The following is a 10,627-nucleotide window of genomic DNA, read 5'->3' on the forward strand; positions in this document are numbered from 1 at the left end:
CATACATCCAACGTTCTGTTTGCGAGTAAATGTATGGAGATTTACCAGGGTTTATTTTTGCACGATCACCTAGTCACCAACATAGGTAGTTTCTCTTCCCCGATATATACAAAAGTTGTTTTACATTTTTTTGTTTATTAAAAATATAAAATTCGTTTCTCATCCCTGATGAATACAGTATTTCTTTTACGTTGTTTTTTTTGTACAAACTATCAAGTTCGCCTTGAAATAATATGAATCTCTTTATTTTGTCAATTCTTTGTTTGCCAATCTTCCCCTGTGAGACACAGATCGTATACAATTCATAAGTATATTCTGAATTTCTATACATGGCAAGCCAAAGAACCAAAAGCAAGTCAATGATGCCATGGACAGTCGGAATATTTAAAATCATTTATAAGATGCGATTACTGATGCATCGACAATGATTATATTTTCAGGTAATATTTGTTGCCCGTAACCCGAAAGATACCGTTGTTTCGTATTACCATTTCTACCAAGCACTGCCATCTTTGTATGGGGATTACAAGGGAGATTTTTCAGGTTATCTGAAATTGTTTGTGAACGGTCAAGGTAAATATTGCTTCTATAATCTATTGACAAATCTAAAGCATATATATGTATGCATATGTATGTATGTATGTATGTATGTATGTATGTATGTATGTATGTATGTATGTATGTATGTATGTATGTATGTATGTATGTATGTATGTATGTATGTATGTATGTATGTATGTATGTATGTATGTATGTATGTATGTATGTATGTATGTATGTATGTATGTATGTATGTATGTATGTATGTATGTATGTATGTATGTATGTCATCTCATCTGGACAATCGCAACTCTTATGCACGTATGCTCTTCATCGACTTCAGTTCTGCATTTAATACAATTATTCCTTCCAAGCTTGTCAGTAAATTAGTCGACCTTGGAGTTAGTACTTCCATGTGCAGGTGGATTTTAAACTTTCTTAGCAATAGACCACAGGTTGTTAAAATTAATAACCACCTTTCCTCGTCGACAGTTCTAAATACGGGAGCTCCCCAGGGATGCGTTTTGAGCCCTTTGCTGTACTCTCTTTTTACCTATGATTGTACTCATTTGTATGCTAATAATTTTATTGTGAAGTTTGCTGATGACACAACAGCCATAGGTTTAATAACTGAAAATGACGAGTCTGCATACAGAAGTGAAATTGCAAATTTAACTGATTGGTGCAATGTGAACAATCTTGAACTCAATGTAAACAAAACCAAGGAAATAATTATCGATTTTAGGAGAATACATTTTACCCACACCCCAATTACCATAAATGGGAGTGCAGTTGAAATCGTTACTGTTTTCAAGTTTCTTGGTGTTCAACTTTCATATGGCTTGTCATGGCATGAAAATATAGAACACCTAGTAAAGAAAGCACAGCAGCGTCTCTATTTTCTCAGACGTTTAAAGAAATTTGGTATGAATCGCTCTATCCTGGTCAACTTTTATCGTTCTGTAATAGAAAGTATTTTAACATATGGCATCACTATCTGGTTCAACAATATCACTAAGAATGAATTGAATGCTCTTGAACGTGTTGTACGTGTATCACAAACAATCATTGGGGCAGAATTGCCATCTTTACAATCCATCTATCACTCAAGATCTACCCGCAAAGCTGAGGCAATAATCAACGACTCGAGTCATCCTGCTCACAATTTTTTCACATTGTTACCCTCTGGTAGGCGATATCGGAGTATCAAAACGAGAACGGTCCGCTTTAATAATAGTTTTTATCCATCTGCAATACGCATTTTAAATCAATCCTAGCTTTGTGCGCCATTGTTTTTAAGGTTTTGCTCAATAATTGTATTTTTATCAGCGTTTTTGACAGCATTTTTAGTATGTATAATTTTATTTGTATGTTCGGTTTGTCTTGTCTTTTGTGAGCGCATGTGAAAAGGCAATTTCCAATGCTTTGTATGCATATGGCAATAAAGTTATTATTATATTATTATGTATGTATGTATGTATGTATGTATGTATGTATGTATGTATGCTCATTTTATGTATGTATGTATGTATGTATGTACGTACGTATGTATGTATGTATGTATGTATGTATGTATGTATGTATGTATGTATGTATGTATGTATGTATGTATGTATGTATGTATGTATGCTCATTTTATTTTTCGTCTATCTATTTTGCTATTTAATCTGTTGTCTCGGTGCTCTTACAATTGAGTTTATTTAAATTATCTGCATATCTTCATGGATTTACTGATGGTTTATGTTTATACAGCTTTATACATACAAACACACATACATACGCATGCACACGTAGAACATATATAACATATATATATATCTATATCTATATCTATATATATATATATATATATATATATATATTTATCACATACATAGACCCAGTTATCCCTATAGTATGACGTCACACTATAGGTATATGACTACGATGAATCCATATTCCACATGTGGTGGATATGGGACCCGGACTACTTTCAACAAACGTAAACAAACAAAATCAGCTGTTCAGGACACGATGAACACCGCTTTGAATTTCTCGAGACGCAAAAATGGGAGGGTAATGAAGCTTAGGGAAATACGGGGTATTAAAATACACGTGTAAATTATAAAATACGGCTGATTCTAGAATTTTCATTAATTTATGAGCGGGCGGGAAAAATTGTAGTCTGCTGTCACTTTTTGACGATCGAGCGGACAACACAAAATGTCAGCAACGGAGCAGCGTCACGTAAATGTCAGTGGTGAAGAAATTGACCGATTCATCGCAAATCAACGCCGAAAAAACACAGTTAAAGCCACCAACACATCAGTCAAGCAGTTCATAAGCTTTTTGCAGGCCACCGAGTGCAGTCAAGTAGAATTTTATTTGTTGCCACCAGAAATTCTGGATCAACACCTTGCCAAGTTTTTCATCGGAGCCCGACAGAGTGATGGCAGTGAGTACGAACCCGATACTTTAACCAGCTACCAACGAGGCATCGATCGTTACCTTTCAGAGAAAGGCTACCGATATTCCATCTGTAGGGATACAGTTTTTAAGGTGTCTCAAGATGCACTCAGAGCGAAGCGTTGCGATCTTAAGTCGAAGGGCAAAGGAAATAAATCTCGAGCCGCCGAGCCACTGACAGACGATGACATTAAACTTATGCGAGAAAAGAAAATACTCGGTAACTACAATCCAGAATCGGTCTTATTCACAGTGTGGTAGAATAACACCAAGCTCCTTGGGTTTCGAGCTTGTGACGAAAACAGAAAATTGTGTTGGGGTGACATACTTCTGAAAACAACAACAGCGGGTCGCGAGTATCTTGAGTTTTCCGAACGTGACAACAAAACCAGGAGCGGTCAATATGGTAACGTTCGTCCGTACGCACCGAAAATGTTCGCTGTTGAAGACGAGAGTATCTGTCCCGTTGAAACCTACAAAATATATAAAGACCATCGCCCAGATGACATGTGCGAATTACATTCTCCGTTCTACCTGGCCATAAATTATAAGCCAACCACCCAGATATGGTACAAACGACAACCGATGGGCAAAAACAAAATGGAGAGTATCGTGAAAACCATCACAGAACGAGCCGGAATAAAGTGGCGCAAAACGAATCACAGTGCACGAAAGACAGCAATCCAGAAACTCAGTATGGTATTCCTCCGACCCAAATAATGCAACTTTCTGGTCACAGAATTGTCCAGTTCGTACGCCGTAAACTCTTTAAATCAACAGGAAGTAATGTCAGATATTTTGACGGGCGCCGAAAACCCCAGAAATCAACTGATGCCAATGCCGCAACGATCGTCTCCTACTGCTGTCGAGCCTCTGTCGATGTCCACCAACAACATGATAAGGAGCGTCGACGATGACCCAAGACAGAGTACCGTGACAGCTGCAGCAGCAGGGATGTTTTCTAGAGCAACCTTGACAATTTGCAAGTTTAACATCAACATCAACGTTGCCGGAGCATCTGGCAGCAGTCAACGAGTCGAGCCAAGGAAGCGAAGAGCGTTCGTCATTTCAGACAGCAGCGACGATACTTCTCCTGACTACAGACGCATCAGAAGAAACGCTGTGTTGTTCTCTCAAAGCGACGATAGCTCGCAGGATTTTCAGTGAACTTGAATGTTCAATTAATTGCATTTTGTATTTATTGTATTGCATGATAGTATGCATAAATTTCCCAAATTACCTTGTCATGGAAGTGCTTTTGAGGTTCCGGACATTCGTAGTACTGAGTTTTTAATTCGAGCCGCACACCGTTGTTAATTACATTTAAACGAGTTAGTTTTTATTCGTAAAATATAAATTATACAATTGATAATTTCCTCAAACAAAGTTTTCAAAAGTTCATACAAAGTTTGGAAAGCAGTGTTCTTTGAATGGTGTTCAAACAATGACGACATTTTTTGAAATATAATATGCTCGCGATTGATATCTGTTCTCGGTAACAACGTGACAGAGTAATGGTGCCGTCCCGCTTCACTCGCATGTCATTGTTATTGTTATTTTGATCGATGAATTTTCACTGACATTGATGTTATGGTATAAATCAAATAAATACCTTGTGTTAAACGATACCTGGTCTTTCGTTGTTCCGCTTGATTCGCACAGAATACCCCCAACGAGAGTTGTTATTATCCATAAGAGCAGCCTCAGTGTGCTCCAAGTACTTGTGAACTATGGCGTGGCCATGAACAGCTGAGCGCGGTCAAGTCAGCTGTGACCCAACCATGACCGCATAACATGAGCGCAGGAATTTATTTCAAATAGTCCCTATCTTTTTTCCTCGGCATTTAGTGTGGGATATCATATCTGAAAGGTTTATTCAAGGAAAACTGGGTCTATGTATGTGATAGGGATACGGCCGCTGCACGGGGAATCACTCGTCCGCAACGCAGACACACTCGTTCGGAATACGGGGCCGGGGGGGGATTATGTATAAATAATCTCCGAGTATTTCTCACTCATGTGACGTCATCGAAGACGAGGGTTTCCCCCAACATAGCAGCAGTATCCCTCCGAGACGGTAGGAGGGGAGGGATACAGCTATGTAGGGGGAAACACGTGTCTTCGATGGCGTCACACAAGTGAGGAATACTGGGAGATTAAGCTCATATTTCTATCACATGCATAGGCCCACTCATTTTTATTCCTGATAAAAACTACTTTTCCGCGCGATGAAATTTGGACCTTTATTGTGTCAGCGTAGCGGATTAAGTTGTTCGGTTTCAGCTGATTCGGGTAACGGACGCGCGCTCTCAGTGAGAATGCTGAAGTTTTCTGAACGGTCTTTCTCCGACGGATATTCTCGCAAAATTTGCCGTCACGACCGAGGATAGGTGAAAGGACGATGATTAGTATCGTCAGATGCAGCTTTTATGTGAAGGTGAAGTGATACTGCCAAAAATTGCTTCGAAATTTATAGTGGCCGTACCGTACACATCGGCGATTTGTTTTTCCATGGTCAGTTGTACTGTACTGCACGATCGAATCCTGTGATCATGAAGTCGTCAGTTTGTCCCTGTCGTTTCAAAAGTATGTCAAATCTTGGTTTTTAGAACAGCATGTGAATAAAACCCCAATTTAACTGTACATGACATTGTTGTTGTCAATTACTTATGCAACGTTAGTGCACCTGTGAAAATTAATAAATGACGTGGAGTACGATGCAGTGACAATTAACATAGCTGCGGCTTGATCAATCAGTTCTCAGCTCATACTGTTTGAAATTTTTGGGGTTGGCTCTATACTGTGAACTTTGACGTAATTATGAATGTAACAAAACAATAAACTTAACATTAAACAAAGTAGAAGAGCGAAATATTTGATGTTTTCCATTTCATGTTCATTCGGGCCAGCTGGTTATCGCTTGTGTCAGGTAAATATATATGAATGCACTTCGTCTCGTACCGCGGCTCGGATCGAGGTGTACACGCACGACGGACTCGATGACGCTTCGCCAGTAAACTCCCGTCTTAATTCCTCCTTGATAAAGCCCCCTACTGAAATTCAACGTCAATTAGGAAATCCTTAGCCGATGTTAAAAGTTTCATCAGTTGCTTGTGCTCGACAATATTACTTGTGGATTTTTGTGTATTCATTTCTTACTATTCAGTGATAAATGATATAAATTAGTCAATTTTGGCAGGTGACTCAGCGATTTACATGTACTTCTAGAAGCAGAGTTTTTAATTTTACGGCATTTAGAAACAGAGAAACTGTCACTATCATCGCATTCAATATGTAGCTTTAGCTTTTCGTCATATGTTTATGATAACCTAATTCCGCCAAAATTCTTCAGAGCCCAAGCTTATTCTATTTTAATTTAGAAGTCAGGCGATAATGCTGTCGACAAAAAACCTACCAGTACAGCAGTAGAAAAAAGTTCCGACCGTATTACCCTATTTCTAACGTAAGAAGTAGGGGAATACGGAAATCCTGTAAACCGTATTACTATTTTTTGATGTCACACTGGGGGAATAACAGGGTCTATGTATATCTATATATATATATATATATATATATATATATATATATATATATATATATATATATATATATATTGGCTCTTTCATAATGTCGTTTCATGTCCATACACGTCTATCTTCATTTTATGTTGTTAGTTGTCTACGGTGATTGGTTTGACCATACACTTGGTTGGTATAACTACGTGGAAGAAAACAATGGTCTGTTTTTGAAGTACGAAGATATGAAAAAAGTAAGTCATCGCTTTCACTGGTGATGCAAAATGACTGAGAGACGTGAATGGTATTCGCAAAAAAGGAAATGCTGCCATTTTCTATAAAATTGAATAATGTTGAAGGTAGAAATGAGAAGAAAAGAAATATGGCTCGGAAAAATTGATAACCCGATCTCTCTTTGTACGGCCTGTTGTGCGGTAGTGCAAAGCAACCTTTAATTCTATGCAGCTCACATCGCTTTGACAAACTGTAGCCCTTATGATGTAAAGAGATGATTGAGACTGGAGTACAGTATTTCCTTTCTGTGTAGAATTCTAGAATGTACCCTTTCATAGAGTGTTAAGATGTATAAAAAATTAAGTGAGTTGCTAAAAAAGTTATGCAGATAAAGTATATTTAGTTGTCTGAAGCATTCTTAAACGCCGCTGAGTCAGTATTTTTGCAGTGAAAGAAATATTCTCGAAGTTAACCTGAAATATGACAATGTGGTAATACTTTTGAATACATTTTAAAACGGCTCTTTTGTGAAAGTTTTACCACCGTGGCATTCATAACAACGACATTTTCTGCCATTTCTCCTTTAAAGTCCATGGATTTTGCAGACACTTCAAAATCCTTAAGTTGTCCCCTTCCTCACTTAAATACAGCACAGTCATAACATTGCTGAAACTGCTGAATTGTAAGGCGGCCAATATATTCTATTGTTTAATAGGAATTTCATATATTTTTCTCTATAGAATCCAAGTGAAACAACGGTGAAGATTGCAGAGTACTTAAACTGTGACCTTAGTGATGAGATCATTGATGAGATAACGGGAAGATGTTCATTTGCTAGAATGAAGATGAGCAAACTCATCAACTTTGAAGAAGTTGAAGGAAGGCCATTTCTAAGGAAAGGTAAACCCATCAAACGGTGCAACTTGTGCGAAAAGACTATACAAAGTACTTTTTAAAGACAGTCGCAAGTTTCAAAGAAGATTGATCACTTTCTTATGTAAAAATGTCTTCAGTTGTAATAACCAATAGTACGCTAGATTATGTGATCCAGAGTGAAATTGAGCTTGGGAATGCAATTTTTACATTACACTAGCTAAATTATTGCCTTATCATTGGGATACTGGGCTCTTTCCTCGTTGAAAATTGAAGTTAGATCTAACAAAATTGGCTGTGTTTATTATACAAAACTGAGTCGTAAGGTGATTACCTTTTGTAGACTCGTTTTGTTTTGTTGTTGCAGTTTCCCATACAATAAGCTAATAACCAATCATGTACTTCAGTTATTAAAACCTTTACTTCACATTATATTTACTGTTGTTAATGTATACATATTATGTATCAACTTAATTGAAATGTAATTTGGGTCTTCTTTCCTTTTATTGATTTATTATTTCTTATGATTGTTTTGATCGCTTTGTATGTTATCGCATGATATATGTAAATATATTCCTTCACTACATTTCTTTTGTTCGATTGATTGCTGATTCTTTTGCAAAAGTAAAACACACACAAACATTTATTTTATTTTTTCCTTTCATTTCAGGTGCCGTAGGCGATTGGAAAAATTATTTTACCGTGTCTGAAAATGAAGCATTCGACGAAGTGTACAACGAAAGAATGAAGGATTCTAGGTTGACATTCGACTGGGAGTAATTATCAGATTGAGCAAGAACATATCGGGATTACAATAATCCTCTTACTTAAATACTGAAATTATGTCATTGAGATTATAGTTTATAATTACTTGGTGTTAACATATGTCACTCAATCACAAAAAGATATCAGTGTCAGGGAAGAACTGTTCTAACTTATCTTAATTGTATATATTTAATACCATAAAAAGAGGAAGACAAAGCAATCTTAGTGAGTGATATCTAGAAACATCAAATTGTTCCTCGACAAAACATCAAATGATATCTAGAAACATCAAACCGTTGTCCGCAAATTCATTTGCCACGATGTCTCGTCATCCATTCATTTCCAGTCTAATCCTGACGTGTCAAGAAATTTGACATACTGAATAGCACGAAACATGATAATTCTTATCGTCAATACTCCAACTTGTGTGAGGCTTGTTCCAAGTAGACATCCCCTTCACGTGGATGACTAACTAAATTAAAGCAGATAGAGGGCTGTGAGAAAATCGACGTTGGAAGGACTTGTCCGACTAATGTTGTTCGCCTTGTTGAGAAAGCTAAACGAAGTCACTACGCGACGATGGCCAGTGATTGCACCATTTTGGTGATCAAAAGAAACTGTTTCAAGTTGTTAAACAGTGTCTTGGTCAGTTCCGTGCATCAGTTCCATTGCCGATGGATGATGAGCCTTCCGAATTAGCAAACTGCTTTGCTCGTTTCTTTCCGGAATGCGTGAAGTCACTAAGTTTGAATTGAGTACAGACCGCTCTCCGACCTGATGCCAGAGTGTCGATATGCCTCATTGAAACCTACTTCTGTTGACGTGGTTGAAAATACCATTCCTTCGTCAACCTGTTGCTTTGACCCTATTCCTACAAAGATCTTGAAGCAGTCTTATATCATAGACGTTTTTTTAACCTTATATTACTTGATTTTGTAATGATTTCCTATGTGACGGTGTCGTTCCGACTGACTTAAAACATACCGTTGTCAAGCCTCTTCTCAAGAAAACATCCTTAAATCATGACATTCTCAAAAATTTTCCTCCTGTGTCAAATTTATCATTTTCATCAAAGGTATTGTTATGTATTTTTGCTAGTAGGTTGACAAATTATATTGTAAGCCATTCACACTGCATAATCCATTACAATCTGCTTAACACGAATAGAACTAATTTGGGAGAATTGGATCTTCATATGTTTGAAATTTCTCAAAAGTTTTAGAAGCACTATAGCTGAATGATGCAATATTACAAATTACTTATACAACCAAGTGTATTACTTAAAAAGAAAAGCAGATGAGCTTACATTTGCAGATTAAACCGACATTCATTATCCAATTATCCCGAATTAGTTCCAATTCTTGCTTCTAAACCTGGGCATAGTACAGAGATTGTTTCATAAAGGTTACTAATGACATTTTTAGCACTGGACGCAGAACTTGATGTTTTCTTAGTTTTAATTGATCTTTCTGTTGCGTTTGATACCGTATATCACAATATTCTATTAAATCGTCTATGCGACCTCTTGGTATTTCTGGTTATGCCCTCAACTGGTTTCAGTTTTATCTTAGTTTTAAATCGCACTCAGTGTGTTGATATTAATTGTACCAAATCATTGTACTATACACCTGAAAATAGTCCATATAAATGTTGTGAAAGATTATTAAAGACACTCTTTGAAAAATTAATTGTTCTCTTGCATATTGTTTCAAAAGAAAGACAACCAATCAAACAAAAAGAAGCTTATTGCGAACCTAAACTTTATAAGATTTAAAGTACAGTTAGTCACATATACGTACAACTGTATTACTATTTTTCAAAAGCCGCTGTCTCAAACCGTAAATCTGCTTACGCATTAGAGCGTCAAAGTTACTGATACAATTTGTTACAAACATAGAACTCGCACTGCTCCGTTTTTCATACCCCAATAAGAGTCGCGCAGCTTTGTTGTATGCACCTTTCAATTTACGCATAACAGCCACAGAGTAATTACTCCAGAGTGGCCCTCCATATAGCTGGTAACAATAGGCTTTAAATAGAACGCATTTAACATGCAACGTACACACACAGAAATTTCTCATCAACATATTTGCTGAGATCTAAACATATCTCGTCTATATCGATGTCATCATCATCTCCAAAGCGATCAGATAAGATAAAACTAAGATATTTTATCATAGAAACAACATATGTTTTAATACCGTTAAGATACACAGAAGGAATTTTACAAATCCTACCATGATTGGGAAAAATAC

General features: G+C 36.9%; 1 protein-coding gene across 2 annotated transcripts in view; it reads left to right on the plus strand.

The window, feature by feature from the left end:
• The window catches only part of LOC139136682 (sulfotransferase 1C4-like), a 14,564-nt gene extending 4,506 nt beyond the window's left edge, over positions 1–10,058 (plus strand). The window contains exons 4-7 of one of the 2 annotated variants that reach the window (XM_070704469.1): positions 441–573; positions 6,660–6,754; positions 7,475–7,634; positions 8,278–10,058. In XM_070704469.1, coding sequence (XP_070560570.1) covers positions 441–573; positions 6,660–6,754; positions 7,475–7,634; positions 8,278–8,387 — 498 coding nt within the window. In that variant the 3' untranslated portion in view covers positions 8,388–10,058. Of the gene's footprint in view, positions 1–440; positions 574–6,659; positions 6,755–7,474; positions 7,651–8,277 lie in introns of both variants that reach the window. The other variant, XM_070704470.1, reaches the window with a different exon arrangement.
• Positions 10,059–10,627: the final 569 nt, after the last annotated feature.

This window comes from Ptychodera flava, chromosome 7 (assembly GCF_041260155.1).
Source record: "Ptychodera flava strain L36383 chromosome 7, AS_Pfla_20210202, whole genome shotgun sequence".
Classification (NCBI taxonomy): Eukaryota; Metazoa; Hemichordata; class Enteropneusta; family Ptychoderidae; genus Ptychodera; species Ptychodera flava.